The 25,011-nt window shown below is 56.4% G+C and overlaps 1 protein-coding gene across 1 annotated transcript in view; it reads right to left on the bottom strand.

The window, feature by feature from the left end:
- Positions 1-25,011, bottom strand: part of RPS6KA2 (ribosomal protein S6 kinase A2) — a 58,777-nt gene that overhangs the window by 28,591 nt on the left and 5,175 nt on the right. The window contains exon 2 of the mRNA XM_087817746.1: positions 1,847-1,963. Coding sequence (XP_087673872.1) covers positions 1,847-1,963 — 117 coding nt within the window. The remainder of the gene's footprint in view (positions 1-1,846; positions 1,964-25,011) is intronic.

Genomic DNA, 25,011 nt, shown 5'->3' on the forward strand with positions numbered 1-25,011 from the left:
CCGGGAATCGGCTCGGCTCCTCCAGACGCCTCGGTGAGGCCTCGCTGTTTGCGGGAGGATCGTCGTTTGTTTCCAGTGCCCTTACCTTTCCGTTACTCATTTTAAGTCGGAAGTGAACTCCACCCTCCTTTTTAAAAACAAAAACCAGCCCGGCCGGTGTGGCTCAGCGGTGGAGCATCGGCCCATAAACCAGGAGGTCAGGGTTCGAGTCCCGTCAGGGCACAGGCCCGGGTTGTGGGCTCGATCCCCAGCGGGGGGCGCGCAGGAGGCCGCCGATCAATGACTCTCATCATTGATGTTTCTCTCTCTCCCTCTCTCTGAAATCAATAAAAACATATTTAAAAAACACAATATTCACCAGTTTTAAGGGAGAGCGTCGGGTTCCTTGTAAATACCCGGTAACCCCACGGTGAAGGCCGCCCCCGGTTACTTCCGGTCACACAGAACGGGCTCTCACTCATCCTCAAGGGAAATGTTGCTCGTATGTTGAGCTTTCTTCACGCACATTTTAGCTTTGAGTAGCTTCAGCTTATAGACTGGCCTCTAAATGGCTCCTACACAGACTCTGTGGACATTTAACACCTTCGGAAGCGTTTTAGACCAGCGTTTGAGGGAGGCTGAGCTGACAGTCGTCGTGACAGTGCTGAGCAAGTTAGTAAAAACAAAACAAAACACCAAACACAACGAGTTTCCTTTATGGAAAAAAAACAGTAACAACAAAAAATCCCACCTCCCATGCAAACGAAAAGCTGGCGCGGGGTCTCCTGCCCGTATTTCCCGGCCGACACGGCCATCGCGCGGGCGATGGGGGGTGTCCCGCACATGGGCGATGGGGGGTGTCCTGCACACGGGTGATGGGGGGCTGTCCCGCACACGGAGGTGCTGCCGAGGGGTGCGCAGCAGGGAGGGCGGGGAGCTCCGCGAGCCCCGAAGACCCGCCACCCAAACAGGACCAGCTCCAGGGCCAGGTCCCTCGGCGAGGAGCCTGTTCCCTCCCCGCCTCGTCCCAACCCCACGTACACTCGTGGGTTCCAGGGGGACTGAGAACCCCGCTCACTTAGGCCTGCACTGAGAATCGCACTCACACGAGCAGCCCCATTAAGACTTAGCTTAAAAGACGTCAGGTTTTGCATCAATAGTTGCACAGAAAACCTTTTCCTTTCTTGAATTTCAGGCTTTAAAAGTGAGGTGATTGACAGTAATGGCTATTTTGCTCGTCTGTTTTAAAAAAAGAGTTCTACGTGTATTTTTGGAGAGAACGGGAGAAAATCCGTTCTGTGAATGGTTGTCAGGATGGCGCCGTGCGCCAGGGGCCCCAGGGGCTCCCAGCCTGCGGCAGGAGCCACCCCGGGGCGAGCAGGGGGCCCACTGGGGCATCAGCGGCCTCGGAGAGAAACTGCAAAATACGGTAAAAATCCGTTTCAAAATGGACGCAGTCCGCAGAGCCGGCTTTCGCAGCTGCGTCCTGCAGTCCTCTCCTCTCCCGTCCCTTTAGGTTCAGGGACACACTCTGACGTCCTGAAGCCACTTCCCAGCAACTCTGACAACTGTGCGAAACGCGGTCCCTGGAGCTTGAATATCTAATGTCGCTGGCTCATTACAGGCCCCTCGATTCGTTTTTAGAATTGCCGCATCAGCAGGTCAGCGGCGTCTCCCCGGAGGTGGCCCCTGAGGACGCGTGGGGCAGGCGAGGTGTCATTCTAAACCGCCCCAAACCCCCACATCCGCGGGATCAGCAAGACCCCCACTTCCCCTTGCCCCCTCCCCGGCATCTGAGGGCTTGGTAGTGAGGTGGGGACCAGCCACAGGGCCCGAGTCTCCCAGAGGGGGTCAGAGATGCACTTACCTTCCCGTAGGATCCTTGTCCTAAAACCTTCAGCAGCTCGAACTGGGACGGGTCGGCCTTTTCAAATCCCTCCTTCACATGGTGGCTGATGTCGATCTCCTTGACGATGCCTTCTTCCTGCGAGACAGCAGGGCCTCGGTAAACAGGCGGGCCCGGGGGTCCCCGCAAGCGTCAGGCTTTCGTCCCACACCCAAGTCATGACTTCGATCAGCTCAGTTTTTGTTACTATTATTATTATTTTTTGGTGAAGCCTCACCTGAGGATATTCTTTCCATTGCTTTTCAGAGAGTGGGAGGGAAGGAGGGAGGGGGAGAGACATCGACGTGAGAGAGACCCACTGACTGGCTGCCTCTGGGACACACTCGGCCTGGGGTGGGGAGCAAACCTCAGGCCAGTAGGTCCCTTGACCAGGAACCGAACCCCTGACCACCCTCTGGTGTGCAGGCCGGCGCTCTAACCACTGCGCCGCGCCGGCCAGGGCCGCAGGGAACAACCTTGCGCTTGGAGCCATCGCCGAGCCGCTGGCCCAGCTCCTAAGCTCAGCTTTCACTCCTTCATCCTCGGGACTGTTCAGATGCGCGTCCCCGGAAAGTTCCCGCTGCCCTTCCCCGCAAGGGACGGCTCGGCTCCCGCTCCGTGTCCGGCCTCAGGACGACCGCGCGCCAGGCTGCCAGGCGGCCGTGTGACGCCGAGTGTGGCACAGGCTCGGCCTGCCTCCCTGTGCTGTGAAACTAGACGCAAAGGGTTAACCACCAGGCCGGAGCTGCTGACGGATCAGGTCCCGCAGGGCTCCTGCGCCCCACTCCTCTCCCACCGGCCTGCGTCCTGTGGGGGTGCTCAGGACCCGGGTCAGGGCAGGCCTGCTGGTGCCAGTGAGGGCGGGTGCTGCTCCCTCCGCTGCTGTCCCCGGAGATGTGAGATCAAGCGACTGAACCAGCACACCGTCCTCAACAGTTTTCTTTCTTTCATTTTTTAAGAAAATAAATGTGACCTTCCGCCCCAGGAAACGTTCAGGTGAGGGGACGTGCCTACTCTGACGCCACCAACAACTTTATGGCAAGTGTTAAAAATACACATACAGCCCGGCGGGCGTGGCTCAGTGGCTGAGCGTCGATCCATGAACCAAGGGCTCAGGGTTCGGTTCCCAGTCAGGGCACAGGCCCTGGTTGCGGGCTCGATGCCCAGTTGGGGGCGTGCAGGAGGCAGCCGATCGATGACTCTCATCACTGATGTTTCTCTCTCTCTCTCCCTCTCCCTTCCTCTCTCTGAAATCAATAAAAATATGTTTTTTAAAAAAACCATACCAAAGAATTTATATGCATATATGCACAACCCAAGGACACGGACAGTGGTGGGGAGAGTGACTGGGGAGGGGGCAGGAACGGGGGGAAACAGGTCATTGGGGAGAAAAAAGGGACATCTGTAATACTTTCAACAAAAATAAAAATTAAAAACAAAACAAAAACCATACAAATCGCATGTACACTCAGGGCCCATCAAATGAAAACCAATCATGAGCTTTACAAAAATAAATTGGAAATGTACACAATCTCGTTCAAAATGAGCGCAGGGCTTTTCAGCTCCTGAGCCTTTTGCCTGAGTAACTAGAACAATGTTGAAGCAGCGGCAGGGAACACCCGTCCACGCGCCACCAAGGGTGACCGATTCCGTCAGCAACCTGGACTCAAAGCTGCCGAAACGGCTGGGACAGCGGCAGGCCCAGGAAACGCTTTCCCCGCAGGTGCGCGGCAGGTTTCACGCCAGGACAGGGTGCCGTCCTTCCGGTCAGTTATTGGTGCATCTCTTTACGATCATTCCCCCAACCCCTCTAATATCTGAGATTTCACATTCGCAAGAGGACACAGGGTCGCCAGGGAGCGAGGGTGCCCTGTTCACAGACGGGAAAGGGCTGGAGGATTGCTGGCCACCAGGCAAGGGGCCACGCCCGGGGGTTCGAGCCCCCCAAACCCATACGTTGAAGCCCCAACCCCTAGTGATGGTGGAGGAGGTGGGGGCTCTGGGGGTGATTAGGTCTGGAGAGTGGGCTCCCCTATGAAATGAGTGACCTTAGAAAACCTTAGAAAAGGGGCCCCAGGAGCCAATGTGTAAGCTCTGGGGAGCTCTGCTGACTGGCCAGGGCCCGCGTGCAGAATATTGGGGCCCCACGGTGAGTAATTAACCAGGTACTGGATCCGCCTCCTGCTTTGTTTCCTAAGGAAACGGATCTACTCAGAGAAGCAGCCGGTTAGTGTTTCCCGGGGAAAAGGCAGAATTCACCTGATGGCGTCATCAGGCCCCGTTTGTGGCCCTCTGCCCCCGGCCTCTCGCTGTGTCATCCGGGCCTCTCCCAACATCACATCAGAGGCTGCCTGTAAGTCTCGCGTGGAGAACAACCAGGTGTTGGCCTCATTGGCGCCGCCCCGGCCGCCCTGTGTTTCCCCGACGTGACCTGGGCCTCCCCGGGGCAGAGCCCGCTCGCTCACGGCCAGACCGGGACGAGCCTGACGTTTTCCATCCGCAAAGCGCCGACAGGTCCCCGGGCTTTTCACTTTCCTCCTCCATCGGGTGAGGCGCTCGCTGTCTGTCCCACGCTCCCCTCCCTCTGCCTCAGCCCCAACCTGCGTTTCTGAAGGAAACGAGAGAGGAGTGGACGAGTCTCCGGGCGACCTCTCTTCCTCTCGGGCGTCCGCCTCGCGCCCGTTCAACATGAACCGTTCTGGGTTTTCCCCGTTGCGGGAGTTCCCAGCCTGACAATCAGCACAGACGGATGGAAACTCGGGAACTTTCCACTGCGGGACATCCTGCACGCCCCCCGGTCACCCAGTGGAGGTCGCCCCCCCGCGTCCCTTCACCGCGGCCCAGGATCGCCTGTCCTTCCCAAGTAGCGAGAGGCGGCTCCGGTTTCAACAGACCGAGGCCTGGGGAGGGCGCCGCCCGGATCCCTGGCCCTTTTCCGCAGCCGAGCCATCCGTGTGTGGCAGTGACCGTGCTATCAAAGGTGATGCCGCAGATTGGGGGTGGCATCAGGGTGGGGCGTCACCTCGCCTGCACGTCACAGCCCCACCCAGGGGCCACGTTACCCCGGGTGGAAGGTCACATTTCTTTTCTTAAAAAAACAAAAACAAAACCCCACCGAGCTGTTCCCCACGTGTTGGTCTGGGTGCTTGAGCTCACGTCTCGGGGCCACGCAGGGGGCTCTCACTGGGTTCCCCGTACGAGGCTGTGGCAGGAGGAATTGGCTTTAAAATGTAAGGTCCTGGGCTTTCTCTCCGTGTTGTTCTCCTGTCTTCCTTCCAGCTTCCCTGGGGAGGCGCCTGATGTGACATGCGTCTTATTCCGGCTCACGGGGCCCTGGGGTGCGCAGGCCTGTGCGGCATCACCCTTGGCCACCCTGGTGATGTCCAGTGTCGGGTGGTCCTCCCCCGCTGCTGGAACCAGCATCCTCGCCTGGCCACCGGGGGGGACGGAGCCCGCTGGGAAATCAGCGGTCACCTCAGATGAGGCGGTGGGCTCAAGACGAGAGTGAGTGACGAAGTCACAACCAGGACAAGGCAGGGTGGGAACCGGGCTCCTGACCCCAACACCCGGCCGGGAGCTCCTTCTACCCGAAACCACGGGCCACGCACCCTCACCCCGGCCGGGAACAGGGCCGCCACACACACAGGTGGCCATGATTTGATTGAAAGTTTAAAACTGAGCAACCTCAGGATCTGGGACCTCCTGAGACAGCGGATCCGGAAGACCCACCTTGCGAGGGCGAGGTGGCCACCGGCTCTGGGACCGGGGCCTGGGGCAGGCTGCCGGGTCTCTGGCGTGAGTGGGCATGAGCCGCGTGACCGTGGCAAGTGCCTCAGCCATTCCCCACCTCACTCCTCTCCCGTGAAGCAGCGAGAGGTCAGGGTGCAACAGTGAGGCCTAAGGGGAGAGGACCTGGAGCCGAGCAAGCGCTGGAAGGATCTGAGCCCTTACAACACCACAGTGCTCTTCTCTTTCTCAAAGGCTATGACTCCAAAAGCCCCTCCTGACCCGAGGCTCCAGCAAAGGGGAGGTTTGGCAAAGCTGGTCCTCGGGTGACGCTGGCACCTGAACCAGGGGCTTCCTGACACGCAGGTGCTGGGCCTGGGCCGTAATCAGAACCTCGGGCCGACCTGGTGGCTTTCACCAGGTGTCCCAGCCCGTTTCTGTCCAGCGCCACCGAGCAGGTGCTGCGGGGATGCCCACAGGGACGGGCCCAGCGGTGTGACGAGGGAGAGCGAGACCCAGGAGATTCTGTGTTGAGAACCCAAACTTGGCTCAGTGCCCTCAGGGGGACGCAAGACCCGGTACCCGTCACTTCAGTATTTAGCGAGAGGCCCAGGTGGAAGGAAGCAGCCATTCTGGTGTGGAAGGTAGAATCCGAAAGGTCACAACCGTGCGGAACAAGACGGGATGAGCAGCCGGGCGAGTCAGGCAGCCGGGCCCTGGGCGCGGCCAGGCCCGCGGGAGGGATTGGTGAACACACCCAGGAGTCTGTTTATGCAGCTCAGTAAACTGTATATAGTTGTGCTCTGTTTTCTGGGGTCAGCATTTTTTGAGTAAAGTGATTAAAAGCCCAGGTTGCCACGAGCCCTGTGTGCGACCACAGCCTTGGGTGCAGAGCGGGAGGCAAGGCCCCGCCCGGAAGGCGCTGGCCTCCCAGGGAGCAGGGGGCGGAAGAGATGGGAGCCGGGGGCTATGCTGCCAGGCCCTGTGACGGCAATTCTACTGTGAATATTCAAATACATTATCACTGCATCGCCAGTTATGATAAGACTGCATTTGAAGAAAATTTAGACATGAGACTATAGAGAGAGAATCCTAAAGATTCCACCAAAAAAACTATGAGAACTGAGAAATGAATCCAGTAAAGTAGCAGGACACAAAATTAATATTCAGAAATTAGTTACATTTTTATGCACCAATAACAAACTGTAAGAGAGAGAAATTGCGAGAACAATCCCATTTACCATTACATCAAAAAAAACCCTAAAATATCGAGGAACAAATTTAACCAAGGAGGTAAAAGACCTGTCCTTGGAAAATTGTAAGACACTGAAGAAAGACACTGACAATACAAATAAATGGAAGCATATGCCATGTTCGCGGATAGGAAGGATTAATATTGTTGAAATGTCCATACTACCCAAGCCACCTATAGATTTAATGCAATCTCTATCAAAATACCAATGACATTTTTCAACAGAACTAGAAGAAATAATTCTAAAATTTATATGGAACCCCAAAAGACCCCAAATACCCAGGGCAATCTCGAGAAAGAAGAACGAAGTTGGAGGGATCACAATACCGGATATCGTGATATCACAAGGCCATCGTAATGAACACAGTAGGATACGGGCGTGAAAGCAGACAGAGATCAGTGGGGCAGAAGCAGAGCCCAGAAATAAACCCACGCCTGTGTGGGCGATTAATCTACGACAAGGAGGCGAGAACACACAAGGGGTAAAGACAGTCCCTTCGATAAGTGGTGCTGGGAAAACTAGACAGATACATGCAAAAAAAAACGAAACTGGACCACTTTCTTACACTCCATACGAGAATAAACTCAAAATAGGTTAAAGCCTTAAAAGTAAGACCCAAAGCCATGAAACTCCTAGAAGAAAACACAGGCAGCCAACCTCTGGCGCTGCTCCCAGTGATATACTTTCTGGTGCGTCTCCTCGGGGAAGGGAAGCGAAAGGATAAACACACAGAAGGGACCACGTCAGACCGCAGAGCTTTCGCACAGCCAAGGAAACCATGAGAAAAACAAAAAGACGACCTACCCATCGAGGGAAGGTATTTGCCCATGGCACATCCAATACAAGGTAAATATCCAAAATTTATAAAGAACTCATGCAACTTAACACCAAAACCAAACAACCAATCCAATTAGAAAACGGGCAGAGAACCCGAATAGACACGTCTCCGAGGAGGGCACACAGACGCCAACGGGCCTACGGAAAGATGCTCAGCGTCACTAATCATCAGAGGGATGAAAACTCGGGTCCATTCTGCTTTTAGTATTATCTGCTTTTCTCACTACAAAAACTTTTCCGCAGGGACACATATCAGGACCACGGACAGGGCTCCTGAGCCTTCCCGGGGCGCCCCTGCGCTGTCCCCCCTGGGCCCCTCGGACCCCAGGCCCCAGCCCCACACCCGCCCGGACTCTTTCTATGCCCCTCTCACAGTTTACCCTCCGAGGGGGGATTCAGTGGTCCCCACGCCCAGGAAGGGACCCCAGCAGAGGTCAGGCCACGGCTGGTGGGGCGGCGGGTAACGTGTTGTAAACATTTCCCCTGACTTCTGTCACCTTTCCATCTGAATTACGGGGAACTGAGCCGAGGCGCACACCAGCGTAGGTCTGAAAAGCCGCGAGGAGCCAACTGTCCCTTGAACCTCGGCTGAGCGGCTGGGGTCGGGCAGGAGGGCCCAGCAAATAGGACACGGGGGAGGCAGAGCACCGGCCACCGATCTGCTGTCCTGCCGAAGGCATCGGGTCTGTGAGGCCGGCAGCCGGGGCACACACTTTTGGAAATAAAGCTTTTTCATTTGAACGGGGCACGTCTGATAAAAACAGACCTCTAGGGACAGTAAAGGTTTTTAAATCACTGCCTCCTAACCCACTGCACGGACCATTCACGGCGGCTTAGCCCCAGCGACATCAGGAACCGGTGTCAGGGGACAAGCAGTGACGACTCTTACAAGCACCAATTACACTTGGAGAGCTAAACGCCCGCGGGTCTGTCAGTGATATTTTCCATCGCGAGGTTTCTGGTAGGACTCTAAGTTTTACAAAATTCCTAGCATAACGTAAACACATATAAAAGTGAATACACATTAATTTTCTCTATGGAAAAAGTGCCAACTGTAAGCAGGCGGTAATGGGATTTCTATTATTAACGATGTTAGATGTGATTTGCGTCTTAACTAAAAAAGCAAGCGGCTCCGAAAGAAGTGTTAGAGGCTCTTATGTAAGAGCTGCCATGATGCATCCAATTTATAGGGTAGGAAAAAGCCTCGAACACTGAAAGCTGGAAAATTTAGCAGTGTGGCGAGAAGCTGGTTTTAGAACTTAAATATTTTTGTAACTTGCTGTGGAGAAGAATTCGGAGGTTGAGGGAAAATGCCCACTATATCTTCCCCTTTCTGCGCCTTCGAAATTCGTTCCCTTTATCTTAATTTGATGGCTGGCTTCTTGGAGTCACAAAGAGCCACTTGGGGAAAATAGAATTAAAGTATAAACACATATTAAAACTGGAAAAACAAAACCATCATTTCAGCATCAACTCGAATGAAGATAAAGCGATCTGGTAAGTTTTACTCCACATCTGCACATTTTTCAAAGGATGACGTTACACCTCGGCTAGTTCCTGGGAATGGCCACATTGCTATCTGTGAGCTAAACGCACTGGAATTGTGCTTACTGAGCAAACACAGGGCCTGGCGTGAGGTCCTGGTCCAGCCTCAGTCACGGGCTTCCGGCGGGACCAGGTCATTGTCACCTCCGACCGGTGAAAACGGCCCCCCCACCTTGGGTCCCCTGCATCTTAGGGACTGAACAGCTCACGAGATCCTCGCACAACTTCACGAGCGCAGAGGGGACACCGGCCGCCAGAGGAAGCGGGTTGGGAGGGCTCGAGTGTCCCGCACACTTACGTAGCCGCGGTGGGGGCCGTGGGGGACCCATTCCCCCCACGGCCCAGACGGGATGAAAAGACACCCCTGAGAGATACCTGCACGTGACAGGAGGTCATGAAAAACTAAAGCCAAGTGCATCGAACTCCTTTTGGGTGCTTATTAAAAGCCCCGGTAACCGAGAGGGATGACGGTCTCGCAAGGCGCCCGGCGTCTCCGCGGAGGCTCCTTTAGGCTCATTTCCATCCAGGAGGCGCCACAAAAAGCAAAGAACAAATCTGCCCAGGAAGAGACGTGCGGATCTGCCGGCTCCCATATCTTCCTACAGCATTTTACATCCATAATAAATGTATCACAGTCAATACATTGATTTATCGTGATTTCACAAGCCCACCCAGTGGGGACAGAGACACTTTAAGTACCAATAAAAATGTGCATCGTGCAATGTGTCTTATGGCTGGAAAATGCTGTATAGTTGTGCCATGAAGCATCGTCGATACATGAAAAGCTGCTCGGGCTCCCTGTGGACACACAGCCCTCAGTACGGAACAGACGCAACACTGTACCCCAGTGTCCTCACTGTCACACGTGGTGGTATTTGTCACTCTTTTAGCTCCCAACTGAAAGTTTAAATGAGACGGGATGACGCTGCTTTGCCAAGTTTTCAGTAAATCAATTCTCTGAAGAGCTGTGAACACAGAAATCAGCTCAGTCGGATTAGTTTCCCGCTGAGCAGATCACGAAGGATCTAGCGGAAAGGTGATGTTGATCCAGAAACGCAGACACTTTCGGCGGGACGCGGGTTTGCGTGAACAACCGTGACTAGAGAGTCACGTGGGGTATTTTAAGATGGGCAGGGGGGAGACACACCAGGGTGTCTTAGAGACGCGGCAGACGTGGGGACGTGCAGCTTCCCGGCTGCCTCTGGCCCTCGGAGCGCGGCCCACAGCGGACGCAAGTCAGCAAGGACGTGGGCCCCGGGAGGTCTGGTTCCAGATCAGAACAAACACGCTTTTCTTCCCACCCAGGATGTCCCGAAATAGATAAGGGGGCGCAGCCCTGGTCCACGCAGACCACAGGGCTCGGAGGGGCTGGGAGTCACGCCCCCCCCCGGGGCAGCGTTTCATTCCCACAGGGGCAGTGGCTGTGGCCCCCACATCGTGACGTGTCCTTTGGAAAATGAGGGACTGAGGTTGCTTACGTATCAGTATGATTAGTTCTCCGTTATGAGCAGCTGTCAACCTTAAGTACAAAACCCAACTTTACGGCTGCTGCGGGCCCGTGAGCAGGTTGCGGGAACGGGCACAGCTCTGCCAGGGCCGATTCCACGGAGGAGAGGAGGCGCCGTGGTTGGGGGCTCTGGGAGGTGGGTGGCCGGGGAGCGGGCCCTTCGCAGAACAGGTGGAGAAAGCTCTGAGCCCTTGATGAGTCACAGCCGAAATTAGTAACGTAGCTCCCGGGGACGTTGAGTTGTCACCAATCTTTCATAAGTTAAGTGCTTTAAATAAGGGCCCAGACTCTGTGGAAACAGATGGTCAGATTGACACAAAAATGCTGCCACGGAGCCTGCGCCTCCCCCCGCCAGCAAAGGCGGGACGTCCCCTGCGCTCAACAGGCGGTAGGAGTGAGCTCAGCCCCTCGCCACGGACCCGGGTGCGCCCAGGCCCGCCCGGCAGGCCTCTGCCCATCTTCACACGGAGAAAGAACGGGGTGGGCAGGATCTGTCTGCAGAACACTGGACCGCGGTGTGGCCCTGTGGACGCTGTGTGTGGTTCCGGGAGCACGTGTTCTAATGTGTTCTCACCGTTACGATTCGCGTGGGCCCTGGAAAGAGAGCCAGCGTGACTCACTGGGGGGACCCAGCGTCCACTACTGCGTCTACCCTGTCCCTGACCCGGGAGCTGCGCCTATAGAACAGAAGCCGCTGAAATTCCTCATCTTATAGAAAAGCTGCACCCACAGTGCACTCCGCCCCGAGGCCTTAGTCACGATGAGGCCTGAGGCAGAGCTGGAGACTGGGGACTGCGCTCGGCTCTAACACCAGCTCCAGCGCTGACTTCCAGCAGAAATTTAGGGAAGAGACGTGCTTTAAAGATGCCTCACGGGTGTCCCCAATGTCTCTTCCTTAAAAGCAGAGTGTGTGACATTTGTCTCAAAAGGACGTTCAGGAAATGTTAGGCCCGTGAAGTTGGGTCTGGTAGAAACATTTCCCAGGCATCTAACTAACTCTCTTACTTTGTAAACAAGATAAACCAAACTCTTGTGCTGTGAGCAGATGGAGATAAACTTGTAATGTAGTTGGGGAGACAAGATCTTCTGTCCCCAAACGCAGACATGGAGGTCGTGGACATGCCACGTGAGATGGGTGGACGGTGGGAGCAGGAGAGGTCAGAGGCGTCGGGACAGGCGGCTTCACCAGGGCCGGCTCCCAGGAGGAAACGGGCAAGGCGAGGGCCCAGAGACGGTGGCAGGGAAGGGCCCTCAAGGTGAGACCAGCAGCTCAAGGGAGAGGCAGGGACTGGACGGGGCAGGCGTCTCGGGAACAGCGAGGACTACATCTGATTAGATTGGCTTCATTGCTGCTGTTTTGTTTCTACCTTTTGCTTAAAACTTGGAAACAGTGGGAAATAAGTTCAAAAAAGTAAGTTACTGGTTTCCCGGTCGCGGGCTGGGAGGAGCACGGCCGTCCCAAGAACTGGCAGGAACGGGGGCCATTGGGGTCTGGCAGGTACGACACCCATTTAAGGTCGATTTACAGATTCCTGATGTGACCTCAACCCCCCCTGAGATCCAGGAGAGGGGAGATCCTATTTCAGGGCACGGAGCACCCAAGAGGGAGGGACGCTTTAATCTTTCATAGACGGGGGGATGGAAAGAGCCAAGGTCAAGGGCTCTGCAAAGATACCTGCCAGGCCCTGGGAGGAGCTGAGGCACAGGAGTGACATCAGATGGAAAAAGCTAAGCGGTCACGATGGGAGAGCCCCACAGGGAATCAGCAGCGCGCGTTAGACGGGCCCTGGCAGGCTGCCTCCGCCAGCAGGGTAATGGGCGTGTGTTAGGGGTTTAAGTGTGTCCCCAAGAAGTATGCGGTGACGTCCTGGGCCCCAGCACCTGAGAACGACCTTATTTGGAAATGGAATCACTGCAAATGTAACTAGTTAAGATCAGAGCATACTGGGGGGGGGTAACCCAACATGACTGAGGCCCGGGAAGAGGCCACGTGAGGCACACGGGAGGAGAGCACCGCGTGAGCAGGGGCAGAGGCCGGCGTGATGCTTCCACCAGGCCGGGCCCCCCCGGCCCACCAGGGGCTGGAGGCAGGGAGGGGCCCCCTCCAGAGGCTTTGGAGAGGGCATGGCCCCACCCAGCACAGCTCGATTCAAACTTCTGGCTCCCAGGGCTGTGAGAACACACATTTCTGTTGTTTGAGCCCCCGGTTTGTGGTGGTCACGACATCCACAGAAAACCAATCCAGCAGGTAGCGGCCTGACTTTTACTAAAACATCGGCAGCCCCCACGGACAGTCACGACACTTCTGTGGGTCCGTATTGTGCAGTTTGCACCACAATATGTAACAGCAACAAAGCCCAGGCCGACACAAAAGTCCTTCATACCTTTGCGGGAAAGAAAGTGTGTCTGACATGGAAATAATTCAGAGTCATAGATCCAGAGCCACAGCAGCATGGAACAGACTGCGGGACCCCAGAGGGAAGGCGGGGGGGGGGGGGGACTAATTAAAGAACTTGTACGCACATGTGCATGACCCAGGGACACAGACAAGTGTGGGCAAGGCCTGGGGGTGCGGATGGAGGGGGTCAAGCGGGGGAAGCGGACAGCTGTAATACTTTCAACAATAAAGATAAACTTAAAAAACAGAGAAATAGTTCAGCGTTTACATAATGAGAATGACGGGAGATTTACTTCATGAGGAGCCCAGCTTGCTGGACAAGCAGCAGGGACGCAGCAGGGCCGGGCGCTCGCAGACCCCCGGGGGGGCACAGGAGACGGGGCGCCAGCCAGCGCACTGGCGTCACAGAGCAACCGAAAGAGCAGCTCTGCCCGGGGCCCGCCGGAGGGAGGATCAGGCCTGACGCACGGTCCTGGCGAAAGCGACAGGAGAGCGGAGGAGCCGGTGCGGGGGGACCGGCCGCAGAGAACAGCGGCGGGAGCCGCATCCGACACCAACCGCACTCGCAGCGCAGAAGGGAGCGCTGGCTGGGCGGCGGGTAGGGAAAGGATGGGTCTCTCTTCTACTGGAAAGTGCGAGGAGGGCGATGCACAAAGAAATTAAATGTGTACGTTAGAGAGAGTTAAATTAACATGTTGGAGAGTTAAATAACTGTCAGTGATTTAGGGAGAAAAAGGGCAATGATCTTGTAGTTGACAATGCACAAGACCAGCTCCAGTGGGTGCCACAGGCCAGGCCGTTTCCACGAGGTCTCTGGGTTTAACCGCAGGGCCGGCACGGGTCTGAGTCGGGCCCGAGTCGGGCCCGTGGGCGAAACGGCCCCACATGCCCAGCGCCGCTCTCCGGCGGGCAGCCCGCTGTGCACAGGCCCGTCCTTGGCTGCCATGGACAGTGCCCGTTGCTTTATTTGGAGCACTTGTCCCCGTAAAGGACCGCGGTGCCCACGCGGCACACGGAGCTTTTGTGCGAATGGTGCTTGTCTTCCTGTTAGCATGGTCCAGGCTGTTCCCATCTGAATGGGCTCAGAAGTGGGCTCGGCGACATCTCCAGTCACGCTGGGCACAGGCTGTGGCCACATGGGCGCCCGATGACCATAATCGCCGCTATTATTTCCCGAGAGGCAGACAGTAAACAAAGCCCTGCTCAGGAGGAGGGAGAAAGGCGGGAGGCATCGTGGGACGGGGCCCTGCCGCCTGCCTCCTCCCCGGCCGCCCACAGGGGTCCTGCAGAAGGGGACAGGGCAGGTGCCCAGCTTCTCTCTCACAGGCACCCGCGCGCGTGGCGGGTGGGGCGGTGCGCGGGGTCCAGCCAGGCCCTCGGCAGTGTGGGCGGGCAGGGCACTGAGAGTCGGGGTCCGTTCAGGCTGTTTCAAACCAGTTCTGGGAGGAGAAGCTGGGATCCCGCCATCCTCCGGACTTCAAGACCTTTGCTTACCGACCTGGAGCCCGCCCACCGGGAGCTCAGTCTCGAGTGCGCTGTGCGGGGAAAGCTCTGAACATTTTGGTTCGAAGTGTCTGTGTTTATGCAGCAGACTTTCCTCCTGCGTCAGGCCAAGGAGCCTGTTTTCTCGCTGGGAGACGGCGGGCGGGGGCGGGGGCGGCGGGCAAGGAAGGGAAGCACGTCGGGAAACGCAGGACTGCCGGGCCTGAGCACCAGCATCTCTCCTTCCCTCCATCCCCCCTGCTGCCCAGCCGGCCAGGACTCAGCCCCGCGGGCGCGGCCTCCACCCCTCGGGTGGCAGCATCCGTGGTCCCTGCCGGCCGGGCGGGGAGGGCTGGTGGCAGCAGGGCTGCCGGGCCCAGGTCACCCGCCCAGGTCAGCCAGGGCGCGGGAACTGCCCATCCAGGCTGGTCACAGCGTCGCGGGTCCGGGTGTGAAGGCCTGCTCGTGGTGACGCCTGAGGAAGAGGGGCTGATGCTGAGGACAGGCGGAGGTTTCGGGAAGGTGGGGTCTGTGGCCCCCGGGCCGGGGGCCCCGAGCGTAGCTGAGCGCAGGTTGGATAGGAAGCCGGGACTGAGGGTGGCCAGTTACACTAACCAGGAGCCAGGTTTCTCCCCTTCCTTCACGAGGCTACGAGGCAGGGAGATGGGGGAGAGCGGTCCGCACGCTGTCCCTGCCTTCGGGAGATGTCCAGTAAGGTTTCCCCACAGCCGCACCGCGTCAGGTGAAGCAGGAGCGACTGGTGGCTTCTTTGCTGCCTGACCAAGTCCACCAGAGGGGAGCAGCTGACCGATCCTGCCAGCAGGGAGGGAGGTCTCTGCGGCAGGGAGGTCTCTGCGGCAGGGAGGTCTCTGCGGGGAGGGCGGTCTCTGCAGGGAGGGCGGTCTCTGCGGCAGGGAGGTCTCTGCGGCAGGGAGGTCTCTGCGGGAGGGAGGTCTCTGCGGGAGGGAGGTCTCTGCGGGAGGGAGGTCTCTGTGGGAGGGAGGTCTCTGCGGGAGGGAGGTCTCTGTGGCAGGGAGGTCTCTGCGGGAGGGAGGTCTCTGTGGGAGGGAGGTCTCTGCGGGAGGGAGGTCTCTGTGGCAGGGAGGTCTCTGCGGGAGGGAGGCCTCTGCGGGAGGGAGGCCTCTGCGGGAGGGAGGTCTCTGGGGGAGGGAGGTCTCTGCGGGAGGGAGGTCTCTGCGGGAGGGAGGTCTCTGCGGGAGGGAGGTCTCTGGGGGAGGGAGGTCTCTGCGGGAGGGAGGTCTCTGCGGGAGGGAGGTCTCTGCGGGAGGGAGGTCTCTGTGAGGCCACATCTCCACGGGCCGGGCTGGGGGGAGCTCCTGCAGTGAAGGGACAGCCCACTCACAGGGCGACAGATGCGTAGCTCTAAAAACACCGACAAACCAAACGACGGGATTTAACAGACGACTAAAATCGCAAAAACAACGGACCGTCTTATTCCTGATAAATGAAGACAATCGAGCTGTAAACTCGAGGAGCCGACTCACAAGGAGTCATAGTCCACTCTGAGCTCAACCATGTGACAATGACAATGGTGGGAATTACAGAAACGGGGAGATGACCGCGTGGCCTCCCTGGGCAGGCAGATCGCATCGTGGAATCAGTCACGGCCACTGTCCTCCAGGCGCTCCCTGGACTTGGGCTGTGGGGTCACGGTCCCCTCCGACCAGATTTCCACCCGCTCACTCCCCCGCCTACCGTGCTATCTCCACCCGTTGACCTGTCGGACTTGTCAAGACTTGGAGCAAAGGCCACCTCCCCACGAGCCCTCCCTGATCACCCGTCAGGTCCGACCCCTCGGTTAGCGGCCCGTGGCCCCAACAGTGCTGGTCAATGTGTGTCTCCCGAGCAGACAGGCTCCGCGGGCGACACTGGACACTGCTCGTCTCCTTCCCGGAGTCTCCCCGAGGCAGTGGCCCCCACGTGGCCGGCACCCCGCAGAGACCGGCTTCAGGGAAGCAAATGCACCGCCCAGCCAGAGGGCACTTTCCCTCCCTGACGGGCTGCCCTAGGAATTTGGGGACATCTCTTACTCCTGATGGATTTAAGATCCTCTGGTTCGGGGAACACAAATGATGACCTTTAAATAGGCACCTATGAGAATGTCATGCCCACAGGTTGGCTGAGCCCGGCCAGCGCGGCCCAGGGGTTGAGCTTCAACCTATGATCCAGGCGACAGAGGTTCGTCCCCTGGGGGGGGGGAAAGGGGTGCAGGAGGCAGCTGATCAATGACTCTCTCATCACTGATGTTTCTCTCTGTCTTTCCCTCTCCCTTCTCTCTCTGAAATCAATAAAAACATGTATGTGTATATATATATATATACACACATATATATATATATATTTTTTAAAAAAAAGGTTGGCTGAATAAGTGAATTCAGGGAGCACAAAACAGTGGTTCTTTTAACATAAAAATTGCTGTTCTTACCCCCTTTTCAGGACTAAATAATAAAGCTGCCTGCAGACCATTTTGAGTGAAATGAAATTTCAAACATGTAGAAATAGGGGGCGGGGAATCTCCTTACTTCTCAAAGTGAATAGAAATGGCGAATGGAATGCACGTGCATTTTTTAAGTGGGCTTATAAAAATCAGTAGAAATTAAATTTCAAACCTGAAGTCATCTTTATTGTATTTTACCTGTTGAAATCTGTCCTGCTTTTGCCTCGTGGGCATGGGGAGCAACTTATTTAAATATTCTACAAAGCCAGTACTTCTTAGAAGAAAACACCTCTTGCCTTCACCTCAAAAAGATAGTGATAAATAAAAAAAGAATTATTTTTAAAAACCCAGCTAACTGGTCTACCTGAGCCTGACTAACAGGACTCCATGCAGGTATTTCCTGAGCACCCACAGGCTACATGGCATTGTAAAGAGAGAAATAAAAATCACAGCATATTTCTTTGCTTGTGAGCAAGTCATATACTAGCAGACACATGGGAAACAGAAAATGCTCTTAAATCCGTATAAATCACAGCTGTTTGTAATATGAATTCACAGCTGAACTCTACACAGCTCCACACTGCGTACAAAACACTCCCACATAAAGCTTATTATTTGATTTGTAAATTAACCCAGTTTAGGTTACAGAGCCGTGTCCATGACCAGCTGTCTCTGAAGGCTGCTGGGAGCGTGACGCTAGGATAATATTGAAGAAAAGCAGGTGAAGGTGGGAAAGACCTGCTGTGTTTGGCATCAAGACTGACTTTAAAGCGACGGTAAGACTGTGGTTGGGCACAGGTGAGACAGGGCACAGGTGAGACGGGGCACAGGTGAGACGGGGACAGAAACAGACCCAGTCCTTCTAGGGACTCCCGGGACGTGGCAGGGTGGCCGGGGGTCCGTGGAGAAAGGATGGGCATTCGGTAAGCAGTGCTGAGAAACCGGTTATCCTAATGAGCTCCAGGCCTGGGTAAAGAGCTCCAGCGTGGGACGGGGGTCCCTGAGAGGTGGTGGGCAGACAGCTGGCAGGGCACCGAGGAAGACGCAGCACGTCTGGGCTGACCTAGGGCACGAGTTAAACAAAGGCACAGGTTCCATCAGGGGTCCTGGTGTGGCCGGGCCTTGGTGCGGGGAAGGGGCAGGGGGCCGGCCGAGGCTCAGGTGCACCAAACGAACTCCTCATCCCACTGGCCAGAGAGAAGCAGCGACTTACAATCAAGGCAGCGAAGTCACCTGCACTTGGGCCCCGGCTCCGGAGGCCCACGGTCAATGGACACTCGTTCACTTTATCCACGGAGACTGCGGCCCTGAGAGCCGCTCCTCCTTCCAAAGCCCTGGGGTTCCACGGCAGGTTTACTTAGGGTAGGGCCCAGCTGTGGTCTACACCTCGCCTGTGACACGAGGTCTCGCAGCATTCAGGCCTCGGCAATATCCCTCTGTCTCCTTGGTTAGATTATAAGCTCCTTCGAAGGGAACTCTGGGCGGCACAGCCTGAAAGACGCACTTTCCTGGAAACCCTAAAGTTCTGATTTGGAATTTAGAATCACCTGCTAGGGTCATTCGGGTTAGAATAGAATAACTTATCCCTGCAAGTCTCTAGTAGATATTCCTAAGTTTTAAAATGTCACGCGATCTAGCACTTAAATCCAATGTGACATTCTCGCGAAAAGCTAACACAGCCTGTGATTCTAACTGAACGAGGGCTGCGTGGGGAGCGCTGGAGATAGGAATGCAGGCAGGGACGCCCCCAAGCATTCAGCTGAACTGTTTAAGGGTGACATAGAAATAAAAAACGGCACACACATTTTACAGAAAAGGGCAAACCCAAAGGTGGCTTTCTGTGGCAACAGGACCCAAAACCAAGATGTGTGATGAGTGGCTGAGACGGAAGAGCCTGATCCTGACCAAGACTTAACCGCCCAAACAGAAAGCCTTTTACTTTGCTCATGTGAATTTAACCAAAGGCACAAACCCCTCCCATCAGATCACCGGCCTCCTGGGGTGGCAGAGCCTGGATTAGCTCCACAGGGAAGCGAGGCCGCCCGGCTCCCCGCCGACGGGCAGAGTGGGCGCCGCACAGCGGAGCCCTCAGCACCTTTTGTTACAGCTGCAGCCGGGCTGTGGCTTCCCCGCTTCCTCCCCCGTGAAAATGAACCGCTGAGCACAGCACAAGGCTGTTCCCCGGGCCACACCCCAGCCATCGCCGCCGTTTCTTTGAGACCCACAGACCTGAGCACTTGCAGAGTTAAAATGGACCCTCTGAAACGCGCCCACCAGCTCACTGCGGGGGGCCAGGCTGGAGAGGCCCCGCCTTCCTGCTTTATTCCATGAGAAAGGCAGGGGTTTCATGCTGCAGACCCGCCGAACACAGCCCGCGGGAATCGGAGGGGCTGAGCAGGCCCCAGAGGCCTCCGGGGGCCTCAGGCCACGGCGGGATGGCCACTGAGCGCGCAACTCGTGGCACCTGTGCTACAGACGACACCACCAGGGACTGTATCCAGAATATTTAAACACCTCTTGCACCTCGACAGTAATTTTTAAAATCACGTAATCTTTAGCAACGGGCTAATGACAGACATCTCTCCAAGGAAGCCACGACTGGTATCTACATGCAGAGATGCCCAATGCCACCGGGCACAGGGGCATGCCCCTCAAGCCACCGCAAGGAACTGCCCCCACCACCGAGCAGGTGAACCGCAGCGAGCGTCGGTGCCAAAGCGGAGCCCTTATCACCGCCGGCGGGAAGGGAAAGGCTGAAGCTGTGCCGGAAGGCGGGCTGGGGGGTCCTCAAGAGCCTGGCCAGTTACCCGTGAGCAGCAGCCCAGTCCCAGGCGCGCAGCCGAGACGCATGAAAACACATCCACGCAAAGCTCGTACCCCGTGTCCACGGCTGCCAGCGTGGGCCCAGCCTGCGTGCCCATCAGCTGACGGCTGGACAGAGGCGGTGTGTTTTAGCCACCAAGCGGAGTACTTGGTGATAAAGGGAAACCCCTGCCCCAACACAGGCGAACCGTGACATCAGCAAGCACGTGTGAGGCCGTCACAAAAACGTCCTCTGGTTCCGTTCACGTGAAATGTCCAGAACAGGCCAATCCTCGGAGACAGAATGTGACCTGGGGCTTGGGGAGGGGCCGTGGAGTCCCTGCCAACAGCACAGGGTTTCGGGAGGGTGACGGAAAAGCTGTGGGTTGTCGTGATGGTCACAGCTCTGAAAATACTGAAAGGCACGGAAATGCCCGCTTTAAATGGGTGAATTGTGTGGCATGTGGATGAGATTTCATAAAGCTGTTTATGAAAAAAGTCCTGGCATTCGAGGGAATTTGGGACAAATGACCCCTGAGGGGGCTCAAAGGGGAGACTGCCCCAGGGCAGAGCTGCTCTTCTCACAAATCTAATTTCAGTTCTGAGTCGATTCTCAGGGAAAATTTGGAATTCTTCACGGAGACCCCAGGAGGCACTGTCTCGGGGTCCGGGGGCAGTGACCACAGGATATTTGCTATGAGGAGTCTAGGATGGGACATAACCCACTTGGGATGCGAGTCCCACAGGCGAGGCTGCTGCCAGGCGGAAAACAGCCCCTGGGCTCAGCAGCGGGGTAATTTCACGGGGGTGCCGGTAACCGCACCTCCACAGCCGCGCAAACTTCGTCCAACGGGGCGCCGCCAACGTGAAAATGCTCGGCTCAAAGTGCTCTCATCTCCCTTAACCTCCGGTGGTCCCTGAAGAAAACACTCCACCTGAGAATCCCCAGTTACGGACGTGGGGTGACTGCGCCTGGGAGGGAGAATCAGGAGTGACTTTTGAGGCTCGTGGAAAACTGGCATTTTGACTCTTGTGTGGACGGAAAAGGCCTTGGGACAGACGTCCCCAGACGCCCCACGGGGAAGGCCCCGGCGGCTGCTCCCCGAGGGGCCTTGCGGGACTGTCCCCCTGGCTGTCCAGGTCGGCTCTGGGGGGAAGGACCTTCCCGGTGTCGCCGCCCGGGCCCCTCCCATCCTCTGGGTGCTCATCCCGGCTCCTCCACATTTACACATTTACACAAAGTCATGTTTATCCCAAACCCAAGCAGCCAGGAAGCTAGGAGCCCTTTTTAAAAATAGAACGTTTATGAAAGAGAAACAGGAACTCGGGTGAGCGACAACAATGCGAGGTCGGGGTTTACTGGGAGCGCCGCTTCCGGCCCCGGCAGCAGCCTCGCCCCGGGTCTGGATCGGGGCTCACATCTGGAAAACCGTCGGGCGGGGCGGGCGAGCTTTGGTCCCCGCCCAGCGGGACGAACGGGCGCAGGTGATGAAGATGTTCCTTAGCTCCTCCCCCGGGGATAAATGCTGGCCGAGACGGGTGGTTTTCAAACTGGGGTTCTCTGGGAGCCTGGAGTCCCCGTGGCCAGGCCACGGGAAGAAGCGGCAGCCACAGGGCAGCCAGAGCGCCTCTCCTTCCAAACCTGCTTTGTACAGCGCGGCTCTGGGCAGGATGGTGAAAAACGGGAGCCCACGGATGGTGAGACAAGTGCTAAACCGTGATTTACGCCCAGGGACAGTGCAGGGAGGACTGCTGGCCGCCTGGCAGCTGAATCCCACGACCCATCGCTTCTCGGTGAGACAACGTTGTTGCAGCGACAGTGGCCGGCCCGCGTTGGATATTCACACGGACCCGGCTCGTCGAAACATCGCAAAGTATATTCTGAATCACCGGACTCTTAATTTTATTTAGAAATGCTATAGCGTCGAGTACATCTTATTAACCCGCGACTACTCGAAAATGGGGGGTTCAGGGACTGAAATAGTCAGGGAATCAGAAGACACCTTCCCGCACTCACATCAACGTGAAGAGAACTTATTAGCTTGGAATCACAGTCTTGCTCTTTTACATATTTTTCTAACCATCCTCACTCTCTTTTCTCTTTCATTAGGTAGAAGCCCGGCTTCCTGGGACGTGGACTCGGACACCGATTTGTTCTAGAACCAGCATCACTCACGTGAGGGCGGAAAAGCAACAGCCCGAGGGCTCTGCCCCTTGTTTTGACTTTTTCCCGCTCGCGTCTCCTCTTACAGCTCTTGCTGTTTATTTCAACACAGTATCTGCTACTCCCAAGGAGCCTGCCAGAATCAGCCGTCTTTAGTGGTAAATACCGCGAACAAGAGGTGCCCCGGGGCGGCTGTGCACGTGCGAGGCGTCCCGCGACGTGCGGCCCGTCATCCAGGGAAGGTGTGGAAAGGGGGCCGCTCTTTTCACTCCAGCAGCAGAAGCAGCATCGCGGGGGCGCCTGCAAGGAAAACACAACCCGACCAACACAGACGGCACAGCGGAGGCAGAGGACCCACGGGAAGCGGGTGTGAATCTCCCGAATCCTGAAAGAATCGGCTGCCCGGCGCCTCGAGGACACAATTCAAGGGGGGGAACTCGTGGCAAATGCAGGCGACAGGTTTAATGACGCCAGGCGGGCGGGTGCCTCCAGGGCAGGAAAGGCTGCTGGCTCCCGAGTCTCGCGTGGCATAGTTTTGTCCTTTGTCGTATATAACAAATTCCTTCTCCCAATTTACCAAAATACAGTCACCACAGTTAAGAGACAGCGCTGGGGAAAAAAATTGGCCACAAAAGCATATGAAATGTAACAGCAAAGAAAACAATGTTGCGATGTTCTCATAAAATTTATTTGATAAAATGAATACATACATAATCGTTTATTGCGTAGAGTTGTAACTTTAGGAAGCAGGAAGCTAAGTATAATAAATAAGATAACTTTTCTAGACTCAGTCTTGTTTTCTGTCTTGTTTTGAATCCTTTCTTTAAATCGTTATTTACATAGTGCAGGTTTTAGACTGCAGATGATTGTAAGAAAGAAAATACACAGAAAAGGAACGGAAGTGTCCTTAGGCCCACAAAACACACTGGAAGACTAAAGAATTGCAAACATTATAAAAGAATATATTTCATTTTTTTCAATGAATAAAAAAATCTAATTATGATCTGAGTTAAACTGGGAAATCTGACAAAGTGTTTCTACTATGTTTTGAAACATAAAAAGTGTCATTGTCTTTTCCAAATACACGTACTCTTAAGACACGTCAATATTCTTCACGGGTAGCGACTTGGCGGACTTCTCTCAATGTCTCCAAGAACCCGATGGACCACGAGCGTTAGAGCGTCGGGGGACCCGGCCCCCTCCTTTCCCTCGGGGGGGCACGAGCTTTGCCTGCCGCTGCCTCCGGGACGACGTGCATCTAGGAGAAACGTCCTCCAACGCGCCGGGGCCGCCGGCGATGACACGGTGCTGCGAGAGTGAGGTTCCTAGAGCTCGCGGCTCATGAATTCGGGGAAGTACATGGAGATCTGGAAGCTTCCACCACAGACCTGCTGCCCCATAAACCCGTCCCGTGGCTCTAACAAGTATTCCCACTGTCCCACGGGCGACGATGCCGTCTCACATTTATCTGTCTCCACCCCTGGGCGCCAGGCTCTGCCCACCAGGCTCGGGTGGCCTCCGGGTCCTCAGCTGTCCCCCAAGGGGAACCCAGAGGGCTCTCCACGTCCCCACCCCCACCCCCGTGTCCCAGGTGTGACGTAAGAAACCGACTCCAGTGTGTCTGGGTCTCAGAGCCGGCTGACGGATGTTTACGATCAGCACATGGGCCGCACCTGGACGTCCCAGCTCTGCCGGGGGACAGTTCCACACACGCCCGTGGTCAAGCAGACACACCAACGCCCGTGGAGGGTACCGGCGGGCACCGCGGGCCTGCGCCCTCCAGGGCCCTGGAGCCTCTGCGTCTCCAGCCCCTTCCCGCTCCTCACACCCCACAGTGAGGAGCCGTCTATTTTTTCATCCTCACAGAGAGATCGGCCGCACTCTGCTCTGGCTGCAAAAGCGCATTTGGATGTGACTGTTCTACCCTGTTCTACAAAGGGTGCAATTACCGGGTCAAAAGTGATAAACTTGGGACCTGAATGAGCGATTTCTACCATAACCATTCCCAAATAGAGCCTTTCAAAGGAAACACCCCATCCGTTTCCGATAAATTCGGCAGCACTTTTTTTTAACGGATATGTTTTCCATTGCGTTTCAGAGAGACTGGAGGGGGAGGGGAGAGAGAAACATGGGTGTGGGGGAGACACATCAACCGGGTGCCTCCTACACGCCCCCAACCAGGCCGGGCATCGAGCCTGTAACTGAGGTAGGTGCCCTTGGCCGGAATGGAGCCGGGGACCCTTCAGTCCGCCGGCCGATGCTCTAAGCACTGAGCCAAACCAGCCAGGACTCGGCCGCACATTGTAATGAGAGTAAGTGCTGGGGGCCTGTGGGCCTTGGACGGACGTCTCCCTGCAGAGAACGTCACGGCTCACGCTGACCAGGCACAGCAGGCGCCCCCTCGGGTCCGGCTCGTGTGCACCGGACGGTCCCAGCGCTGTGACTGGCGGACAAATCGTTCCCAGGCAGCGCGTCCTTCTTAGCTTGGCCGTCTCGCCTAGAGCGTGTCCTCGGGGAAGCAGCGTGCGGGCCGGCAGCCTCCACGCTCATCCTCTGATTCATTTTTCAAGCCTTTACTAATTTTACGTAGGACAGTAGAACCGCCCAAAAAGGAAAAACAGTTCTTTTCTGTAAAAAGCCAGATCAGACCCCTGCCGCCTCCCCCTCGGCCGGCTGAGCCTCGGGCTGACCTGGGCAGCGGGAGTGCGTCCCCGCTGAGTCACGTTTAACACGACAGCCGGGGGGACGGAGCCCCACGCTCGCAACCGTAACAGTTACAGCCTGGGCAGAGCCGGCCTCGTGGTGGTAACACGGCCTTGAAACACGTGTGCTCGGGGGCGGCGGGGAGGAGGCTGGCGACAGAGGAAACCCATTTTGTCCCAGAGTCGTGGAGGGTCGGCCGAGGCCAGCGCCGTGTGACACCCCAGGGGCCAAGCGCAGACCCTTCCCTGACGGGGCTCGTGCCACTCGGCAAG

The sequence above is a fragment of the Miniopterus natalensis genome, chromosome 5 (genome assembly GCF_054644295.1).
Source record: "Miniopterus natalensis isolate mMinNat1 chromosome 5, mMinNat1.hap1, whole genome shotgun sequence".
In the NCBI taxonomy this organism is placed as follows: Eukaryota; Metazoa; Chordata; class Mammalia; order Chiroptera; family Miniopteridae; genus Miniopterus; species Miniopterus natalensis.